Source organism: Mustela putorius, unplaced genomic scaffold (genome assembly GCF_011764305.1).
Source record: "Mustela putorius furo isolate JIRA1106 unplaced genomic scaffold, ASM1176430v1.1 tig00000083_pilon_pilon_pilon, whole genome shotgun sequence".
NCBI lineage: Eukaryota > Metazoa > Chordata > Mammalia > Carnivora > Mustelidae > Mustela > Mustela putorius.
In genome coordinates, this window is record NW_025421273.1 from 15711338 (window position 1) to 15735161 (window position 23824).

Consider the following 23824-nt stretch of genomic DNA (forward strand, 5'->3'; position numbering starts at 1 on the left):
CATTATCATATATCCTTATGCACCATGTGTATGACACATAATTTGAAGTCTGAACACATCAACACATTGAAAAAGGGATTTATTGAACTATGTGGGAGGGAAAAAAGCTGATGCAAATTTCTGCCAAGACTACCATTTTAGAAGTGGTAAGACAATCCCACTTATTGCATTTTTAAAAATTTTAAATGGTTGGCTAACTCCTTTTCTTCAGAGTAGATCTGCAATCTGAGGACAGATGACTTCACACTGAGTGACTTAAAAACATTTGCTGAAGTAAAAAAGTGGTTCCAACCATCACACTTTCATGGGACACTTTCAGTGTCTGCTTGGTCCATCTCTGGCTCTGCTCTGAGAAGTTGGCTTCTGCCTCACCATGACATCCACATGACTCAGTGTCTAGGGGAAATGAGGCAAGTTGGTCGTCTACTGCACACTAGTGCAGAAACAGCTGTGATAATTCACGAATGGCATTCACATAACCGATTAGGAAAGAACTTGCTCCTTCAAGCACCTTCAAAAGAGCCCAGCTGGCCCACAGAGGCCACCCTAGCATGGGTGAACTTCCTCAACAAATATCACACAGTTTTGCAGAGTCCAACGCCAAATGGCTGCACACGAAGGCTGGTGAATGAACAATGAGTCCTCAGTGAACACTCTCTTCATTGCACAGAACAACCCCTCTTCTACTACATACTGCTACTATCTGCTACCACAACTTCCTCTTCCTCTTTTTCTTATCCATTGTGTTGTTTGTTATTTGCAGTAAAATTATGCACGGAAGTATTTCAAAGGATCAATAGTTCTGCAAGTTTTGTTATAAGGAGCAACAAGCCCTATCACTTTCTCCCCATCTCTCCCTCTCCACCCATCCTGACAGTTTTGGTATGTTTAGCTCCTTCTCTGTCAATGACAGAGAGAACTCGAGCATTTCAGGCTCCATCCGCTGGCCTCCCACTAGGAAAGATGAGGATGTAGAGGTCTTTTTCCCTGAAACCCCCAGGAGACACGCTCATCCTCGCGTTCTGCCTTTCCCACATGGAATGTTGTATTTTTTATTAGATCAACTTTCAGGGCTGCCATGATTATGATTATGCTATACAGACCTGGTTCATACCATAAGCTTTACTACACACAGACGACATCGTGTACATCCCTACCATTCCCTGGGGTTAATAACTGTGTTATTTTTTGTTGAGCTTTTCCCTAAACTTCTCCAGTTACTCAACTTCAGAGTTTTCACCAGCTCAAGAACTTCCTCTCAAGGCACCCAGATGCACCAGGAATGCCATCATACCATGTTTCCTGAAGAAGTGTGTCCCAGGGTGTTCTGATCCACTCAGACAGCACCGGTCAGGGTCTATGCCGTAGACACAGTCGACATCCTTGAACCTCCCTTCATCACCATCCTGGAGATTCCCTATGGCTCTCTTCTCTGCGAGAGCCCCACTTCCACCTTCTGTCTCCTCCTTCTTCTTGATTTAGTCCTTCGTTTTTGTGGAGTCCACCTCTTTTTCTGACAGTTACTTGAGAAAAGGTGAACATGAGGTACATTTTTTGGAGACCTTGAACTTGTGAAAACGGTTACCCACACACTTGATTGGCTAGAATGTCTCCACTGCTTTTTAATGTCTGATGAACCCCAAACAATCTGATTCCTTAGCCTTTATGGCCTGCTGCTCTTCTGTGGAAGCTTATGGGATCTGAAGTTTGTGTTGATGGACATCTGTTTATGGCCCTCAGTGTATCTCTGGAAACCCATGTGTTTCAGGTCCCAGAGACATTCTCTAATTATTTCATTGGTGATTTCTCCTGCCATGTTTTCTTTCTTTTCTCTTTCTCCTGGTGCTGGGATTACTGGATTGGTTCTTGCATTTTCTTGTATCTTCTCTCACATTTTCTTTGTCTTTCTGTTTTACTGTATGAGGGATGTCAACTTTGTCTTCTAACACATCTTTTGAGTTTTTCATTTCTACTGTCATATTTTTAACTTATAAGATCTCTGATGTTTGTTATCTGAATTTTAAAGAAACATGGTGTTCCCTATTTTATAATCGCAAACATCTTTTTATCCCTATGGAAATACTGATCATAAATATTTGGATATTTTCATCTCCTTGCATAGCATCTGTTTATTCTAAGTTTTATTTTTTTACCCCTTCTGTCCATTTTATTGTTTGAATCTCACTGTTTGAGACAGAAGATTTTCTGGGATGTCTGATAAACTTTGGTCATTGGTAACCTAGGTGGCAGCTTCCAGGAAGTGAGTGGGGTTTGTTGGCTATGAACTATACACTAAGGGGGAGTGGTGAAGCTATGAGGTCACAGTCTCTTACTCTTGGCTCATTCACACTGAAGTCACATCCTCACTGAAATCACAGTGTCCTGCCTGGAGGAAGGCCTGAATGTGTACTCTCAGAGCCCAGGTGGAATGGGGGAAGGCTGTGTATTTTAGCGTCTGGTTCGTATACTATTTTCAATACAGTGTCCCAACACAAGTAGGTTCATATACCATCTTAGCCTTCTGGTTGGGTGAAGTTACTCAGATGATTATTCAGCCATAGAGTTATTCACAGTGGACAAGCCGCTCTGGAATTCTCAGGACTTCCTAAAAGGCTTTCAAACAATTCACCTTACTTTAACCTTTTTATCTCTCGTCCCCCCTCCAAAGATGCTGATTACACCTTTAGGGGATTCTCTGGCTTCCATCAACACTCACTCCAGTGACAGCCTGGAATTTACATTCTTGGGCACTAATCATTCACCACTCTCCCTTTTCTTTCAGATCACCCTCCCCCCAACCCCTGCAACATGTTTCTGCAGTCTCCTCTTTAGTTTTCCCCATCCTTGGGAGTTTGTCACTTTGCAAATACTCTTGCTGTCATTTTACTGGGGCTTCAGGAGGGACAAACTGTAGAGATGTGTGCATGCGTGTGTGCCTAATGTACATCTTTACATAGAAATCAAGACTTTCTTTACCATGTCTTCCAAAATGGTCTAAATTAGAAGAGCTGGTAGGCATGGTGTGAGACCCCAGATGAACAAATCTGGAGCCACTCATGCAGCCCCCTCCTCTGGGAAGAGCAAGAAGACATTGTTCATGATACCACCATTGCCAAAGCCTCTCCCTGGTCTCCTGCCTCTGCAGACAGACTCACTTTGCCTGCCTGTTGGTGTGCAGGGCTGTGCACGGGTGGGGAGAAGCAAAGGCCCCGAAGAAGAGGCAGAAATTCAGAACTTATAACCAAAGCCCAGGGCCAAAAGTGAAGCTTCCCAAGAGGGAGAGCACTTCCACGAGGCACAGCACTAATTTCAAATTTGGAAAGGAAGAGAGAAGATTCCCTCATACTCCCAACTGATGCCACGTCACCTTTCTAACCTGAGACTGGAGGGACAGAACATTCCAGCCTCCAAAGTCCTGCTGGAATAGAGATGACAAGGCCAACCACCAGCCCCATCTCTCCACAGTGGGGTGTTCCCCCTCAGACGCAGGTGACAAGGGAGAGGGGTGTCTGTTGAGAACGTAAGAGCAGTAATGCATTGTTCTGTCATTCCTTAGCTCCGAGTGCTGTCCCTTCTAAGGAACATCAACAGTAGAATGTCCAGCACCTTGGCGGACTGGGCACCCCCCATGTGCTGCCGCCCCATGGGCCGCTGTCCCCGGGCACCCCACCAGCAGCCCAGTCACCTGTGGATGATGTGGAACCTTTGCAGGTACTCCAGGGCCAGCGCCAGCTCACAGATGTACAGCTTCACCGCCCCCTCCGTGAAGTGGACGTTCTGCTGTAGATGGTAACGCAGGTCCCCACCTAGGAGCAGGTCAACCACCATGAACATGTCCTCCTCGTCCTGGAAGGAGTACCTGTGGGCACAGAGGGACAGAGGAGGTGAGGGATGGAGACACTCTGACATCCTCAAGACCGATGACCCCATTCTACAGAAAAGCAACCTGAGGCTCAGAGAGATGCACCGAAGTCCCAGCACGCCTTCAAGAGGCTCTGGCCGGCAACAGGCATTTCAGCCAATACCAGACGCCAACACCTGACTTTGTTTTTATATATTTTTTAAATTTTTAAAAGTTTTTATTTATATTGTATTTAACTTAACATGGGGGCATATTAGTTTCAAGGGTACAATATAGCAATGCAACCCTTGCATACAATACCTGGTGCTCATCACAAGCCCCCATCATTTATTTCACCCATCCCCCACCCACTACCCCTCTGGTAACCATCAGTTTGTTCTCTAGAGTTAAGAGTCTGTTTTTTGGTTTTTTTCTCTCTCCTTCCCTCCCCCTTTTGCTCATTTGTTTTGCTTCTTATATTCTACAACTGAATGAAATCATATGGCATTTGTCTTTCTCTGACCGATGGATTTGGCTAGCATAATACACTCAAGCCTCATCCATGTCATTGTAAATGGCAAGATTTCATTCTTTTTGATGGCCGAGTAATATTCCATTGTATATATTACTTTGTCTTTAGTAACTGCTTTAATGGGGTGTTTTTGGGACTTGTAGTAGGTAGTCTCCAAAGCTGCATCCACCCACGCCAACACTCCTTGGTTCCTTCCCACCACATGCCACTCCCAACACAGGGCTTGGTTCTGCTCCCCCTGAATGTTGTGATGCTCGATCAAGTTCACACCCAAGCCTCAAGGGAACTGGCCTCCTAGGATCCAGCCAGAGCCCAAGCCCCGTGGAGAGGCCATGAGAAGAAAAACAAAGGTGCTCCAGTCAACAGCCCTGGCTGGCCACCAGGAACAACCGGCAACAACTGGCTGCCATGGGAGTAAGTTGCCTCAGGCACCGGGAGTGACCACAGCCCCTGTTGGTGTCACATGGAGCAGAAAACTTGCCCATCTGAGTCCAGTCAGCACATGGAACACAAGATATGAAATAGCTGTATTTTAAGCCACTGAGGTTGTGAGGGTTGTTTTTAATTTGGGGGATTTTTTTTTTGTATGTTTTGTTTTATTGTTTCTTTCAGCCATAGAGAACTGAACTAGGACATAATTCATTTTCACAGAACACATTTAAGGCTTTCTAAGGACTGAAGAGCCAACATATGAACCTCAGGACGGTGTTACACAATTGTCAAGTAAAATCTCAGCATTGCAGAATGTTTTCACACCCCATACAGAATCATGGAAGGTCATCATAAGGGAAGCCTGAGCAATAATCACAGAATGGTGGATATTTACCATGGAGGCTTAGACCTCTGTCTCAGACCCTTGGATATCAGACCTGGGTCAGCCAGGCCAGCCCCCTTGGTTCGACATTAGAGGCAACTGAGTCCCAGAGGGACAAAGGGACTCAGAGAGTCAACAGGAGGAACCCAGACCTTGCCTCCTTCCAGCATATCTATGACCACACACCACTGGGTGCTGTTGTGATGGACACACTGTGTATTTCTTTAAGCTGGGTGTGTTTCCTGGACTCAGCTTGCCAGTATCTCTCTTTTTTTTTTTATTAATTTTTTATTTTTTATAAACATATATTTTTATCCCCAGGGGTACAGGTCTGTGAATCACCAGGTTTACACACTTCACAGCTTGCCAGTATCTCTTATAGGATTTTTCATATCTTGTTCCAAGGGACACTAGCCCACATTTTCCTACCTACTAATTCCCTGGCCCAGATCTGGTATCATGGTAATACCAGACTCGTATGATGAAGTGGGCTTTTTGTTTCTACGTTCAAGAAGAGTTGATGAAAGGCATCACTGGTGTGAAGAAAGTCTGGTCTCATAATGCCCTCTGTTTCCACACTGGTGATTCATGTAAGGTGTTCCTTTTGGCACTGTCTTGCCTTCTTGCTCCTCCCATTCAATAAAGAGATGAGCAGATCAATGACCTGGGCTGACTTAGGAGGTGTACACATATCCCCTGGCTGCTGGTGTTGGTTCGTCAGGACCCCTTGGGGGTGCTCCCTGGGGTAGATGAAAGAAAAGCCTCCTGGAATCCTCTTGCAAAAATGGGGGTACAATCCATCTGCAGCATGAAGCTACAGAGGGTCAAGCAGGTTGAGAGCTAAACACACACGGAGAGGGGCCCTGTTGGAGGTGCTGGCTCCAGCCTGGGCAACAGCCTAAACTTTGTATATTCATGGGCAAAGACTCTGCTTTCTGACCTCCACTAGTTTACACAGTGTTTCTGTCATTTGGAATAGAAAGAGTCATCTGATATATCTTTCCATGATACATCTTTCCACGCATTTGCTACTGGAGAGAAGGGTTGAGATGCTCAAAAAGGAACCACAGGAATCAGCTATAAATGCCTCCTCCAGATGCCCAATTTGTATTCTAATAGTTGAAAGACTATTGAAATATTACATTAACAACCAGTGAGTTCTGCACCCTCATTCACAGCTAGACTGTCAAAGGGTATCTCATTCAATATTCCACCAGAACTCTTTGGAGGAGCAACATGAATTTTTAGGATAGAGACTTGCAGAACAGAATGAATTCTAAAGAGGAAACCCAAAATGCAAAGGGAACAATAATTTAAGCAATAAGTCAGGTTGCGGCTTTCTCTTGTTGTAGATCCTTCCCCCTCCTCCTGCCCCCTCTCAAATGCCATTTGAGAGGCAGGGTGGGGAGTTGTGGGGGGTAGGGAGGGAAAAATGAAATGAGATGGGATCGGGAGGGAGACAAACCATTTAGAGACTCTTAATCTCACGAAACAAACTGAGGGTTCCTGGGGGGTGGGATGGTAGGGATAGGGTGGCTGGGTTATGGACGTTGAGGAGGATAGGTGCTGTGGTGAGTGCTGTGAAATGTGTAAGCCTGATGATTCACAGACCTGCACCCCTGGGACAAATAATACATTATATGTCAATTAAAAAAAATTGTCGTAAAACAAGACATTGGGTTCTTTGTGTTGGTCTGTTTTGATGTCCTGGCCAGGACTGATAACTTGCAAACTCCTGAACTTCTTTGATGTTGGAAGGAGAGCCTAATTGCCCAGATTTCTCTGTGGGTTGGTGTTATGATGACAGAATGTAGATTTCTCACTTGTGGTCTTCATCATTTCCATGACAATATGTAACATTATCATGAGAACATACTTATAATTCCAGTCCAAGAAGAGGCAAAAGGAATAATGGCACAATGCTTTGGAATAGTGCAAAACTGCAGAGATAAATGAAAGGCCATTCTCTGTTCTCTGATAACAGCATTGAGTCTCCTTGGGAATGTAGAGTCCATGGCCCAGGGGGGCGGGAGGAGGGGGAAGGATCTACAACAAGAGAAAGCCGCAACCTGACTTATTGCTTAAATTATTGTTCCCTTTGCATTTTGGGTTTCTTCTTTAGAATTCATTCTGTTCTGCAAGTCTGGGAATATCTCCATTCCCAGACATATATTTGTCTTCCTCTGATTGACTTATTTTGTTTAGCATAATAACCTCTAGTTCCATCCACATCATTACAAATGGCAAGACAAAGGGCTAGTACCCCAAATCTATAAAGAACTAATTTTTAAAGTACAGAATCAGTGAAATAGAAACAAATGCACAATATTAAAGACCAATAAAACTAAAAGTTTTTAATCCAAGATCTATAAAGACCTTATCAAACTCAACACCCAAAGAACAACTAATCCAATCAAGAAATGGGCAGAGGACATGAACAGACATTTCTGCAAAGAAGACATCCAGATGGCCAACAGACACATGAAAAAGTGCTCCATATCACTTGGCATCAGGGAAATACAAATCAAAACCACAGTGAGATATCACCTCACACCAGTCAGAATGGCTAAAATTAACAAGTCAGGAAAGGACGATGTTGGCGAGGATGTGGAGAAAGGGGAACCCTCCTACACTGTTGGTGGGAATGCAAGCTGGTGCAGCCACTTTGGAAAATAGTACGCAGGTTCCTCAAAAAGTTGAAAATAGAGCTACCCTATGACCCAGCAATTGTACTACTGGGAATTTATTCTAAAGATACAAATGTAGTGATCTGGAGGGGCACTTGCACTCCAATGTTTATAGCAGCAATGTCCACAATAGCCAAACTATGGAAAGAACCTAGATGTCTATCAACAGATGACTGGATTAAGAAGATGTGATATATATGGAATACTAATGCAGCCATCAAAAAGACTTTTTTAAAAACTAATTTCCAATCTTTTTCCAAAAAGCTTTAAAAGTTATTTGCAAAATACATATAACTTAAAAAAATTAAAATTAAATAAATCATAGATTATTAGGTCAAAGAATAAAGAGGGAGTTTAAGAAAATGTGAGCAGGCAAAAACACCCCAACTCATGCTCAAATAGCTTGCCTGAAACAGGCCATAAATGCAAGCCTAACCTTCCCAGCAACCAAAGCAAAGTGAGAAACATGATCAGCCTTACGATTCAGGGTCAATGTTGGGGGGAAAAAAATCCATTGTTTAGGAAAACATGATTACTCCTGGTCCTGAAGCCAGAAGGAAATTCTTCCCACTAGATTCTTACAAAGATGGCATTTTGTAATGTGAAAAACAATGACTTACAAAAAATAGCTCTACACAGAATAACATATCTAACAGGGATTTTTTTGTATGATGTTCTTCATCCACTGAAGACATCAAAGTCCAAGCCTTTAAAAACTGTGCTATGTGGGGGAAAGGAAAGTGGTCTGGGGTCTTGCTCATGTATGAACTTTCTTAACAAAAAGATAAATGGAGAGAACAGTGGTTGAACGCTGTCAGGGACCATGTCACCAATGTGAGCTGACCCACCAATACTCAGTAGGCTCTGGCCACACATCTGCCCCATGCCAGAAGCTGGGATTCTGTGGAAGAGGTCATCTGAGATGGTTCACCTAAGTTTGGACCAATCAAAAGGGGGCTGGAGTTTGATGTCATGTGTCATGACAAGCACCCTGGAGATCCATTTTTCATCCTGGATGTGGACGTTACATCCCAAGGAGCTCAATATTGTCACCAGTTCACTTATAACATCCCTTATTCCCACCTCTCTGCTCTTGTCCATCCTTCCCTTCTCAGTGTGGAACATGCTTTCCAATCAGGGGCAGCACTGCTCCCCTGGGGACATTTAAGTGTCTGGAGACACTTTTGGTTATCACAACTGGGAGAGATGCTACTGGCATCTGGAGGCCAAGGATGATGCTAACTAAGTCTCTTCCAAGACACAGGATAGACCCCACACAAAGAATGGCCTGGCCCCAAATGTCCACATTGTCATGGTTGAGAAACCCTGGTTTAGATTCATGCTCCTGCTCTTAGAAGCACCCCCTAACCCTGGAAGACTGAGTTGGGTAACACTCTTTTTAGTCTCTGGTGTCCTATAATAGCATTGATAAAATGCCTACCATGCACCAAGCACTGTTCTAAGCACTTTATTTATGCTAACTCATTTCATTCTCCTGAAAGCCCTTCGAGGTAAGTATTTATAGGAGCTGTCTTGGACAGATCTGCACATGGACTCAGCAAGGCTAAAGAACACTTCCCAGGCACAGACAGAGCTGGGAATTAAACCAAGATAACCCATTTCCAGAAGCCAGAATCCCTGTCTGAGGCTCTCATGGTACTTTCCTCATGTCATGGGAATCCTCTCTCTCCTGGTCTCTTTAACCCGTCAGCCAGCCATCTCTCTGTGCACAGGGATCAGTCTTATTTAGCACTGTCCTCCTGCATTTTCCACATTGCCCATAGCATCCCACACTCAGGAATGAAAGGGTCACAAAGTACCCATGGCCTGTAAGGCATATTGGTCTGTTCCTCTCTATAGGAGGCTGGGATGAGGGGGAAGGCAGTGTGGAAGGAGAGGGGGCTGGTGAGGAACTGATTGGAAGCAAAGCTCTGTGGGGCACTGAGCTATGCTTGTTGTTGATCTCACTGCTTGCCATACCCTCCTCTTTGTCTGGCCTCCCCTCCTTGCTAAGACCAGGATCTCTTGGTCTGAAAGTGATTCTCCCAGCCTCCCTCCAGAGCCTCACTGCCATGCAGAAGTGACCTGTCTGATGAGCTGTTTGGAAGGAATTGCCAGTGTGCTCCTCTCATTCCCTTCTGGGCTCCCACCAGGCTTCTGGATCTTCCCATAGAGGGCCTGTACTCAGTCTACTCCCTGCCATGGCCAGGAGCCTGGCCAGGGGGGAGGAGGCTTGCAGCGGAGCCCATATCCTTAGGGTGATTCCATTTCAAAGCCGAAGTGTTAGCAAGGCCTTTGAGTGCAGAGTGCCAAGTTCTTCAATCAACTGTGTCTGCAACACAGCTGATACTTTCACTCCCACACATCTGAGTCCCATGGCATCTCTTGAGTGGTCCCAAACTCAGTTGGGAAGGATGGGTGCTATCCACAGACCTCCCGTCATCCCTCAGCACTTATCCCATTTAATCATGTGAGCTGGGCACTATGCCTTTCATTTTTCCAATGAAGAAAACCAAGGCCAAGAGAGGCTGATGTTCCCAGTTACCAGGTGAGACCTCTTTTTCAATAACACATCACGTCCTCTAGAACCAGCCTCAGGAGGCTTGCACACTAAAGGCCAGCCATGTTAACCATGTGTGAGAAGACACATGAACACATATGATAGAGGTACTGTGTCCAGGGGGAAATCTCGAGTCAGAACACCTGGCCCAGCTCCCTTCTTACTTCATCTCACCTTGCTCACATCTGCTGCCAGGAAGCTGTCAGCCAACCATGGATTGTCAGTGGCAGGGAAGGCGTGGGAAGAAAAAAAAAAAAAACATTTGGGGCAGGAAATCACAAACCCTTCTTAGTGCTCCAGCAGCATGGCACCACTTAACCATTTGAAACATGTGCCTTTTCTCCACTTTTCTTCCCTGGGCAAAAGGATCCAAGCCAGGAGATACCCTGTGGGTTAGTCCTCTGGAAGCTCCAGAAGCCACGACAAGCCCCATGTTTCCAACATTCACCTCCTGTGTCCTTACTGTGTGGCACCTGCTGGGACAAGGAGCTGAGCATCGCTTAGACCATTTCCTCCAATCTCCAATCTCCAAAGGGGAGCAGACAGAGAGGAGGGCTTGCCGACCACGCTCACTGCCAGTGATTCTCTGAGATTGAACACGCAGCAACAGAACAGCTAAAAATATCCTCATGGGCTCAGAAATCCAATAATGGGATGCTGGGGCCTTCCGTCAGCTCATATTGTACAAATAACAAGGAGGTTATCAAACCTGAAGTGTGCTTGATACACAGAAGTCTTTAATAACATTCGCAATAATAACCTTTTTTTAAAAAAAAAAATTGAATTGAGCCACAGAAGTGCTCAAGCCATTCATACATCCTGGCCCTCACTGTTCTCCACATCAGGCTAATTCTGTCCTTGTCACCTTCCCAGAAGTTAGTGTTGATGGTTGGCTTCCATGTGCCTCCTGCATGCCAAGTGGCAGCAAGAGGACACTCTCAAACACCATCTGGCTCCCCAGGCCCAGCCAGTTTGGGGCAGGAGCACTCCAAGGACCAGGCAAAGGTGAACTGCAAACTCAACTTTTCCATCACCTGCTGCTTTGCAGCAGGCCTCTGCAGACCCTAAAGTGTGTCTATCTTTGCAAATGTAGAGCACTGTTCTTGAGACCATTAGTTTTATTTAAAAAATAGTTTTTTATTTAAAGAACTATTTTTATTTAAAAAAACATTAGTTTTATTTAATTTGCATCCTGCATGCTTGTAAAGGTTTTGCAGCAGCTAACAAAGTAAGACTGATGGAAAAGACAGGAAAATGTAGAATAATGTAGTAGTACATGTACCATTCACCTGGACAAACTGTGAGCATGGAATGGCAGCTCTGACCATCCCAGTGCAAACCAGCAATGGACAGAGGAGGATGGACAGCCAAGTGCTCACTGTGTGGGCATATGAGATGAAGCCAAAACTCCTGCCATGGGCTGAATTCAAAAAGAAAACTTTAACTTGTAATTTTTTGGTAATTTTATTTTATTTTTTTCTAGTATTCCAAGATTGCTTATGCACCACACCCAGTGCTCCATGCATACGTACCCTCCTTAATACCCACCACCAGGCTCACCCAACCCCATCCCCTTCCCTTCCAAAACCCTCAGTTTGTTTCTCAGAGTCCACATTCTCTCATGGTTCATCTCCCCCTCCAATTTCCCCAAACTCACTTCTCTTCTCCACTCAGTACCCTCTGTATTATTCCTCATGCTCTACAAGTAAGTGAAAAACATTTGGTAAATAACTCTCTCTGCTTGACTTACTTCACTCAGCATAATCTCCTCTAATTCCGCCCATGTTGATACAGAAGTTGGGTATTCATCCTTTCTGATGGCTGAGTAATATTGCATTGTATATATGGAACATACCTTCTTTATCCATTCATTTGTTGAAGGGCATCTTGGCTCCTTCCACAGTTTGGCGACTGCGGCCATTGCTGCTATGAACATTGGGATACAGGTGTCCCTTCTTTTCACTACATCTGTATCTTTGGGGTAAAGACCCAGTAGTGCAATTGCAGGGTCATAGGGAAGTTCTATTTTTGATTTCTTAAGGAATCTCCACACTGCTTTCCAAAGTGGCTGCACCAATTTGCATTGCCACTAACAGTGTAAGAGGGTTCCCTGTTCTCCATATCCTCTCCAACACTTGTTGTTTTACTGTCTCGTTAATTTTGGCCATTCTAACTGGTGTAAGGTGGTATCTCAATGTGGCTTTGATTTGAATCTCCCTGATGGCTAATGATGATGAACATTTTTTCATGTGCCTCTTAGCCATATTTGTATGTCTTCTTTGGAGAAGTGTCTGTTCATGTCTTTTGCCCATTTTTTGACTTGATTATCTGTTTTTTGAGTGTTGAGTTTGAGGAGTTCTTTATAGATCTTGGATATCAGCCCTTTGTCTGTAGTGTCATTTGCAAATATCTTTTCCCATTCCATGGGTTGTCTCTTTGTTTTGTTGACTGTTTCCTTTGCTGTGCAGAAGCTTTTGATCTTGATGAAGTCCCAAAAGTTCATTTTTGCTTTTGTTTCCTTTGTCTTTGGAGACATGTCTTGAAAGAAGTTGCTGTGGCCAATGTCGAAGAGGTTACTGCCTATTTTCTCCTCTAGGATTTTGATAGATTCCTGCCTCACATTGAGGTCTTTCATCCATTTCAAATTTATCTTCTATGTGGTGTAAGAGAATGGTCAAGCTTCATTCTTCCATACATAGCTGTCTAATTTTCCAGCACCATTTATTGAAGAGACTGTCTTTTTTCCATTGTATATTTTTTCCTGCTTTGTCGAAGATTATTTGACCATGGAGTTAAGGGTCCATATCTGGGCTCTCTACTCTGTTCCAATGCTCTATGTGTCTGTTTTTGTGCCAGTACTATGCTGTCTTGGTGATCACAGCTTTGTAGTAAAGCTTGACATCAGGCAACATGATGCCCCAGTTTTGCTTTTCTTTTTCAACATTTCCTTAGTGATTCGGGGTCTTTTCTGGTTCCATACAAATTTTAGGATTGTTTGTTCCAGCACTTTGAAAAGTGCTGATGGAATTTTGATTGGGATGGCACTGAAAGTATAGATTGCTCTAGGCAGTATAGACATTTTAACAATGTTTATTCTTCCAATTCACGAACATGGGATGCCTTTCCATCTTTTTGTGTCTTCTTCAATTATTTTCATGAGAGTTCTGTAGTTCCTTGATACAGATCCTTTACCTCTTTGGTTAGGTTTATTCCCAGGTATCTTATGGTTCTTGGTACTATAGTAAATGGAACTGATTCTCTAATTTTCCTTTCTATATTTTCATCATTATTGTATAAGAATGCAACTGATTCCTGTGCATTGATTTTGTATCCTGCCACATTACTGAATTGCTTTGTAAGTTCTGCTAGATCCCCAAACCAGGCAAAGATCTCATCAAAAAGGAGAATTTCAGATCAATATCTCTGATGAATATGGATGCCAAGTATTCTCAGCAAGATCCTAGCTAATAGGATCCAACAGTACATTAAAAAGATTATCCACCATGACCAGGTGGGATTTATCCATGGGCTATAAGGGTGGTTCAACATTCACAAATCAATCAATGTGCCAGAACAAATCAATAAGAGAAGAGAGACATGGTCCTCTCATTTGATACAGAAAAAACATTTGACAAGATACAGCATCCATTTCTCATTAAAACAATTCAAAGTACAGGCAAAGAGAGAACATTTCTCAACTTCATAAAATCTCTCTATGAAAAACACACAGCGAGTATCATTCTCAATGGGGAAAAGCTGACAGCTTTCCCTTTGAGATCAGGAACACAACAAGGATGTCCACTTTCGCCACTGTGGTTCAACCTAGTACTAGGAGTCCTAGCAACAGCAATCAGACAACAAAAAGAATAAAAGGTATTCAAAATGACAAAGAAGAAGTCAAACTCTCTTCACAGATGACATGATACTTTATATGGAAAACACAAAAGACTCTACCCCCAAACTACTAGAACTAACCTAACCCTTTAAAAATATTAGTTTAAATTTGGGGGCACATGACATATAAAGATGTGATTTTGGGACATCAACAACTGAAAGGGGCAGGGAGGGAGATGTAAAGGTGCAGAGTTACTGTGTGCTACTGGAAGTCAAACTGGTCTGAATCCAAACTGGAGCATTATGACTTTAGGATATTAAATGCAGTCCCTATGGTAGCCACAGAAGGCAATGAGACAGGTACTTAAATGTTTTACTACAAAAAATTACACATGAAAAAAGACAGCAATGAAGGAAATGAGGGACAAAAAACTATAAGGCATATGAAAAATACCAAAATGACAGAATGAATACCTTATCAGCCAGCCTCAAAATGGAAGGAAATACTGACACATGCCACAAAGAGGCTGAATGGTATTTAGGGCATTATGCTAAGTAAGATAAGTCGGTCACACAGAGGCAAATACTGTAGGATTCCACTTATAGGAGATACTTAAGAGTAGTCAAATTTGTAGAGACAGAAAAGGATGCTGAGATCTAGGGGCTGGGGTTGGGGGGATGGAGATTTAGTGTTTAATGGGAAGAGAGTTTCAGTTCTGCAAGTTGAAAGAGTGCTGGAGGCACCTGGGTGGCTCAGTGGGTTAAGCCTCTGCCTTCGGCTCAGGTCATTGTCTCAGGGTCCTGGGATCGAGGCTCAAGTCATGGTCTCAGGGTCCTGGGATTGAGCCCCACATCAGGAGCCTGCTTCCCCCCCTCTCTCTGCCTACTTGTGATCTCTCTCTCCGTCAAATAAATAATATCTTTTTTTAAAAAGTGCTGGAAATGGATGATAGTACTGATGAATGTTGTACAACACTATGAGTATATGTAATGCCACTGAACCATACACTTAAACATGGGTCAGATGGTAAATTTTACGCGTTTGTTGCTACAATACAAAATCGTATCAGCTCTTTATGACATTTTTTGTTGTTGCTGTTGTTGCATGAGCAGAACCCCTCATGTTAATTTTCACATCACAGCCAGGCAGGCTGGTGAAAGAGATTTATCCCCATGTTAACGAATGGAGACAAGAAGTCTGAGAATACACTTATAAGCAAATGAAGAATGAAACATCAGCATCTTAATGTCAGTATTAGTCAATCCACTGGCGTGCCACAAATTTGCTGCTGTCTGATTGTGATGTCCTAAAGCTTCTAAGACAATTTAAAAAGAATGAACTAATGGGAAAAAAAGTAAAACTGAAACTAAAATCTCCAGACAGTTGTATGTATGTATGTATGTATGTATGTATTTTGCTTGGGAAATGGACCTGTTTCCTGGTTGTTCCTCCACTGTCCTATACTGAAAAACAAAACAAAGCAAAACAAAAAAACCAAAACTGTGATACATCCTGGTACAAACAATAATTCAAGTGAAGTCAGCAGGTGGAAGCCAGTCCTAAAATGTGCACTGATTCTTCCCTCTGCATCTCCACAACATGACCGTCCTGCGATGTAAAACTGAACATGTTTGTTATAATTTACTTTTTATTAACATATAATGTATTATTTGCCCTAGGGGCACAGGTCTGTGAATCGTCAGGCTTACACACTTCATAGCACTCACTATAGCACATACCCTCCCCAATGTCCATAATCCAACCACCTATCCCTACCCCCCCACCCCAAACCTCCGGCAACCCTCAGTTTGTTTCCTGAGATTAAGTCTCTTATGGTTTGTCTCCCTTGCAATCGCATCTTGTTTTATTTTTTCCTTCCCTACCCCCCCAAATCTCCCACTTAGCCTGATATGAGGAATTTGAGATGTTATAGCCTATTTTTTTTTTAAAACAAAAACAAGTTAAGCTGTGGGCTTTCAAATGCTCCACGTTTATTACAAGGCTTTGGACTTGGAGAGAAGGAATTCAGTAAGATAGAAATTTGTCTGGAGAAACCCATGCCAGTTCCAAAGTCTGGCACTCACATTCAGTGGGAACTAATCCAAATGCATGGCAATTAAACAAGTATTTATAGACTGTCCTCTATATGAGTCAATTAACAAGGAAATTGGAAAACCCCACAGGCTTCTGTTCCTGCTGTGAGGTAATTTGGTGCTGCAGAAAACCACAAAAGTTGAGCTTCTGGACAGAGCAGAGGTGGAGACCACATCCTATCATTTGCCAGTTGTGCCTCTCTAGGCAAGTACATCAAGCCTTGGAGCTTCATTTCCCTTCTTTGTAGTATGATTATTGCAAAAAATATTAACAAATCACGGTTTGGTGATTATGAGAAACCTATGAGAAACCTATGAGAAGATGCACTGAAAAATAGATGAAATTACTATTCCATTAAAATAATAAATGGAAGAAAATAGAATGTGACTGTTTTAAGTCCTTTGGTTTTCTTCTCAGCAAGGAAGCATGCTGTATAACAGTCCTTTTACTGAGTTCCTCCAGGATTTGACATGAGACACTCTGGAAGCATCAAATTCTCTATCTTTAAGCTGTAGTCCCAGGGAAGTGCTTGAAATGAAACCCTTGCATGACAACACAGCATACTAAGAGAGGGTCCCTAGCTGAACTCCCCCAGGTAGTATGTGAATTTTAGTAAGTGTGTTCAATTTTTTAAAAGGCATCAAAACTTGATAAAGATTATAAAAAAGTCTTTTAAAATGTAGGGTGAGTGTGTTCTTACTTTGTTCTTAGATGAAAAGAAATGCTTTGGGACCACCACAACAAATGACAGATGTGGTGTGTTGGGGCATTTAGAAGAGGTGGGGGGACCATTAGATGGGTCCAAAACTGGTACTGTTTAAAATGCTGGAAATCCTTTGTAAGACCCTCCTTGACTTCTTGAAGGGCCCTAACTTCCTGTCCTCACTCTACCAGTGGCCTGGGCCCCAGCTATCCTCAATGTGAACTGCTTACATGATAGTTCTTCCCACAAGGAAAGGCTTCAGCTCAGCCCTGGAGCCCCATCTATTCCTCCATCCAATCTTCCAGTGTCTTCAAAGCACCCACTGTGCACCAGCTGCTATAGAAATGGATGGAGGAACAATGAAGATAGTCACTGAAACATCAGGGCTAAGATTTGAAGGATGAACATGAGTTAGCAAACAAAGGATTCATGGGGGTTCAGGAGGTGAGGATAGAGTAAAACAATCCTGGAAGAGAATCCATCTCCTCTGAAAAGGTGTCTTCTCATTTCCCTCCACAGGTTGGGTTAGAGAGAGCTCAGACACCAAGTAAGAAGTATTTACAGTATGAAGATTTTTTAAAAAAAGATTTTATTCATTTATTTCACAGACAGAGATCACAAGTAGGCAGGGAGGCAGGCAGAGAGAGAGGAAGGGAAGCAGGCTCCCTGCCAAGCAGAGAGCCCAATCTCAGGACCCTGAGATCATGACCTGAGCCGAAGGCAGAGGCTTTAACCCACTGAGCCACCCAGGTGCACCTACAGTATGAAGATATTTGAATCAAAATTGAATAGTGGCAGTTTTTAAAAATTTAATTAATTAATGTATAGTGTATTATTAGTTTCAGAGGTAAGGTTTAGTAATTCATCAGTTGCATATAACACCCAGTGCTCATTACATCAAGTGCCCTCCTTAAATAAAATGAAAACAACAGACTTTTGAAATCATAACTGGAAATCAACTATCTACCATAAAGTATGATCTGACAAATTGGAACAGAATCAACTACTATATCACTCTGTAATCATGAAAGAACATGAAGGCTAGGTAGGAAGTTACTAAGCTGAACCTACATCCCCACTTAATATCACATAAATAGTTTGGTTTTTTTATCTGAATATTGTCCCTCTCCACCCACTGAAAATTAGCTCCATGAGGGCAGGAGCCTTTAAAAAAAAATAAATCAATCCCTATCTGAACTTGGGATATAGGAACTTATTCTAGTAATTTGAATATTATAATCAAAGCACAAGCTTTCTAGTATGTTTAGTTGTCCTTTTATTTTTCTATTTTTTAAAAGGTTTATTTCAGAAAGAGAGCACAGAAGGGGACAGTGGAGGGGCAGAGGAAGAGAGAGAATAGAATCTCAAGCAGACTTCCTGATGAAGGGCTCAATGCAGGGTTTGATTTCAGGACTCTGAGATCATGACCTGAGCCAAAATCAAGAGTCGGACACCTAGCTAACTGAGTCAACCAGGCACCCCTTCTTTAGATGGGGAAAAAATCAATATTGTATAAATAATGGCTAATATATTAATTCAACAATGCTATATTTTCATTATTACTTGTGACTACTAACAGTACATGTTGATATTACTGGTGGAGCCAGTCTGAAAAACAGTATGGAGGTTCCTCAGAAAGTTGAAAATAGAGCTACCCTATGACCCACCAATTGCACTACTAGATATTTACCCAAAAGATCCAAAAATACTGATTCGAAGGGGCACCTGGTGTTTATAGCAGCATTATCAACTATATCCAAATTCGGAAAGAGCCCAAATGTCCATCAACTGATGACATCCAGATGGCCAACAGACACATGAAAAAGTGCTCCATATCACTCGGCATCAGGGAAATACAAATCAAAACCACAATGAGATATCACATCACACCAGTCAGAATGGCTAAAATCAACAAGTCAGGAAATGACAGATGCTGGCGAGGATGCGGAGAAAGGGGAACCCTCCTCCACTGTTGGTGGGAATGCAAGCTGGTGCAGCCACTCTGGAAAACAGCATGGAGGTTCCTCAAAATGTTGAAAATAGAACTGCCCTATGACCCAGCAATTGCACTATTGGGTATTTACCCTAAAGATACAAACGTAGTGATCCAAAGGGGCACGTGCACCCAAATGTTTATAGCAGCAATGTCCACAATAGCCAAACTATGGAAAGAACCTAGATGTCCATCAACAGATGAATGGATCAAGAAGATGTGGTATATATACACAATGGAATACTATGCAGCCATCAAAAGAAATGAAATCTTGCCATTTGCGACAACATGGATGGAACTAGAGCATATCATGCTTAGCGAAATAAGTCAAGCAGAGAAAGACAACTATCATATGATCTCCCTGATATGAGGAGGTGGTGATGCAACATGGGGGCTTAAGTGGGTAGGAGAAGAATAAATGAAACAAGATGGGATTGGGAGGAAGACAAACCATAAGTGACTCTTAATCTCACAAAACAAACTGAGGGTTGCTGGGGGGAGGGGGTTTGGGAGAAGGGCGTGGGATTATGGACATCAGGGAGGGTATGTGCTTTGGTGAGTGCTGTGAAATGTGTAAACCTGGTGATTCACAGACCTGTACCCTGAGGATAAAAATATATGTTTATAAAAAATAAAAAATTCAAAAAAAAATAAAAAAAATAAATCAATCAACCATGTATTTGCAGATATACTTCTGGACTCTTGGTCCTATTTCACTGATTTGTTTGTCAATCTTGATGCCAACACTGTCTTGGTTACTACTTATGTATAATAAGTCTTGAAATCAAGTAGCATTAGTTTTGTAACTACGTTCTCAATTTTTAAAGTTATTTTCACTATCCTAGGTGTTTTGCATTTCCACATATATCTTAGAAGCATTTTGTCGATTCCTACCTAAGAGTTTGCTGGGGTTTTGATGGAGATTGTGTGTTATCTATGTATCAATTTGGAAAGAATTGACACCTTGGAAATACTGAATCATAAGATCCATGAACAAGGTATACCCTTCCACTTATTTAAGTCTTCTCTTTTCTCTTCACAATGTTTTGCATTATACAGTATTACAGGGTTTTTACATGTTTATTTACATTCATCTCTAAGTATTCCATACTTTTGACATTATAAAATTTTAATTTCCATTTTTGATTATTTATTGCTAGCATACAGAAATAGTTACTTTTAATATATTTGTCTGAAACCCTAAGCTCAATTACTAGTCCTAGATTTTTTTTGTAGATTCTAACAGATTTTTTATGTAAATGATATAATCATGTCATTTGCACAAAAGAGAGTTTTATTTGTCCTTTCCAAACTGAACGTTTTTCAAATTTTTTTATTGCTTTATTGCACTAGCTAAAACCTCTAGCATAATGTTTAATAGAAGTAGGGACAGTGGATTTTCTTGCTTGTCCCAGATTTTAAAGGGAAACATCTAGTCATTCTCCATTAAATATGATGTCTGTAGATTTTCTGTAGATGACCTTTTATTGGGTTGCCAAACTTCCTTTTTATTCCAAGTTTGTCGGGAGGTTCTACAAGGAATGGATGTTGGATTTTGTCAAATTTTTCTTTTATATTCATGGTGATGATCTCTCTCTCTCTCTCGCTTTTTTTTTTTTTTTTAGTCTGTGTATATGGCGTGGTACACTGAATGGTTTTCAAATGTTAAACCAGTCTTGAATTCTTAGGATAAATACCACTTGGAAATAATGTTCTATACTTTTCATATATTATTGGATTTAATTTTCTAAAATTTTGTGAGGATTTTTTACATTTATGTTCCTGGGGCATATTGCTCTGCTTTAAATATATATATACATATATGTCATATATGTATATATATACACACATATATATGTATATTTATACACACACATATATATGTATGTATATATATACACATATACACATATATATGCATTTTATAAAGTAAAATGTACAATTGTATATTAAAGGACATTGTAAATCACAAAGTGAAAAGTGAAAAGACCACACACCCACATACACACACACATAGGGGAAGAAAAGACAATATATGGTCTTTTTTTTCCATTTTGTGATTTACAAAATCGTTTAATGTACAGTTTTGCATTTTATTTTTTAATTTGAATTCTATTAGCCAACATATAGTACATCATTAGTTTCAGATGTAGTGTTCAATAATTTATCAGTTGCATATAACACCCAGTGCTCATCACATCACATGCCCTCCTTAATGTCCATCATCCACCACCACCACCACCCTTCCAGCAACCCTCAGTTTGTTTCCTAGAGTTAAGAGTCTCTAATGGTTTTTATCCCTCTCTGATGACTTCGCATTCAGTTTTCCCTCCCTTCACCTATGATCATTTGCACTGTTTCATATATTCCATAGATGAATGAAACCATATGATAATTGTCCTTCTCTGATTGACCTATTTTGCTTGCAGAGTACTCTCGAGTTCCATCCATGTCGATGTAAATGGTAAGTAGTCATCCTTTCTAATGGCTGAGTATTATTCCATTAAAAAATAGTATATCAATATTGGTTCATCAATTTTTAAAAATTTAACTTAATTTTTTCAGTGTTCCAAGATTCATTGTTTATGCACCACACCCAGTGTTCCATGAAATACATGCCCTCCTTAATACCCACCATCAGGCTCACCCAACCCCCCACCTCCTTCCCCTCCAAAACCCTCAGTTTGTTTATCAGAGTCCACAGTCTCTCATGCTTTCATTTCCCCCTCTGATTTCCCCCAATTCACTTTTCCTTTCCTTCTCCTAATGTCCTCCATGTTATTCGTTATGCTCCACAAGTAAGTGAAACTATATAATAAATGACTCTTTCTGCTTGACTTATTTCACTCAGCATAATCTCCTCCAATATCACTCACCCATGCACCATGAAAACACACAAATGCCACACACAAGCCCACAGACACCAAAAGGACACCCCTAGGACACCACACCTTAATAACAGACACCATGCGCCTACCACAAATGCATCCATGTTGACACAAAAGATGGGTATTCATCTTTTCTGATGGAGGCGTAATATTCCATTGTATATACGGACCATATCTTCTTTATCCATTTGTCTGTTGAAGGGCATCTTGGCGCTTCCCACAGTTTGGCGACTGCGGCCATTGCTGCTATGAACACTGAGGGTACAGATGGCCCTTCTTTTCACTACATCTGTATCTTTGGGGTAAATGCCCAGTAGTGCAATTGCAGGGTCATTGGGGAGCTCTATTTTTAATTTCTTAAGGAATCTCCATGCTGTTTTCCAAAGTGGCTACACCAGTTTGCATTCCCATCAATAGTTAAGAGGGTTCCCCTTTCTCCATATCCTCTCTAACACTTGTTATTTACTGTCTTGTTAATTTTGGCCATTCTAACTGGTGAAAGGTGGTATCTCAATGTGGTTGATTTGAATCTCCCTGATGGCTAATGATGATGAACATTTTTTCATGTGCCTCTTAGCCATATTTGTATGTCTTTGGAGAAGTGTCTGTTCATGTCTTCTGCCCATTTTTTGACTTGATTCTGTGTTTTGAGTGTTGAGATTGAGTAGTTCTTTATAGATCTTGGATATCAGCCCTTTGTCTGTAGTGTCATTTGCAAATATCTTGTCCCATTCCGTGGGTTGTCTCTGTTTTGTTGACTGTTTGCTGTGCAGAAGCTTTTGATCTTGATGGAGTCCCAAAAGTTCATTTTTGCTTTTGTTTCCTTTGTCTTTGGAGACATGTCTTGAAAGAAGTTGCTGTGGCTGATGTCGAAGAGGTTACTGACTACGTTCTCTAGGATTTTGACAGCTTCCTGCCTCACGTTGAAGTCTTTTATTCACTTTGAATTTATCTTTTTGTACGGTATAAGAGAATGTCAAGTTTCTTTCTTCTATACATAGTTTTCCAATTTCCTCAGCACCATTTATTGAAGAGACTGTCTTTTTTCCATTGTATATTTGTCAAAGATTATTTGACCATAGAGCTGCAGGTCCATACCTGGGCTCTCTCCTCTGTTCCAGTGGTCTATGTGTCCATTTTTGTGCCAGTACTATGCTGTCTTGGTGATCACAGCTTTGTGGTAAAGCTTGAAATCAGGCAATGTGACGTCTCCAGTTTTGTTTTCTTTTTCAACATTTCCTTAGCAATTATAACAAATGTGCCTTACCAGTAATGCAAGGTCTTAACAGGAGAAACTGAAGGTTGGAGCAAATGTATGGCAACTCTGTATTTCTGCTCCCATTTTTTCTGTACACCTAATCTTCTCTAGAAATCAAATCTATTAATTAAAAAAACTAAATATATATAGTGTCTCTCTTTTTTTTCTTTTCTTTTTTTTTTTTTCTTCTTGCAATGTCATTTCCTGGTTTTCATATCAGGGTAACGTTGGACGCAGAATGAACTGGGGAGTATTTTTCTACTGCCATGTGTTGAAGTTCACTAATTTTTTTCCTGCAAGGTTTAATCTTTCATTTGTTCTATCCAATGTATTTTCCACATAAACACTTAAGTTTTCTTCTTTAGAAGTTTGAAATAGGTTGTTTTTACATCCTCCATGTTTCCACTTAACTTTTTGCACATATTGAATACAGTTATAATAACTTTTTATGCTCTTCCATGCTTTAAACAATTATTCCTATCCCTGATTATTTTAGGGAAGAGGGTAAATCTGGTCTCTGGGCACTTTGGCCAGAGCCCTTAGCCTACTTTCCAAAATAAACGCTTATGGATTTAATAACTATAGAATATTCTTGGTGTCAGGAAGTTACCATGAAGAG

At 41.5% G+C, this 23824-nt stretch overlaps 1 protein-coding gene across 2 annotated transcripts in view; it reads right to left on the bottom strand.

Moving 5' to 3' along the window:
• STK32B (serine/threonine kinase 32B) overlaps nucleotides 1-23824 on the bottom strand; it is a 400430-nt gene that overhangs the window by 126455 nt on the left and 250151 nt on the right. For both annotated transcript variants that reach the window (XM_004770541.3, XM_004770542.2), the window contains one exon: nucleotides 3686-3859. In XM_004770541.3, coding sequence (XP_004770598.1) covers nucleotides 3686-3859 — 174 coding nt within the window. The remainder of the gene's footprint in view (nucleotides 1-3685; nucleotides 3860-23824) is intronic.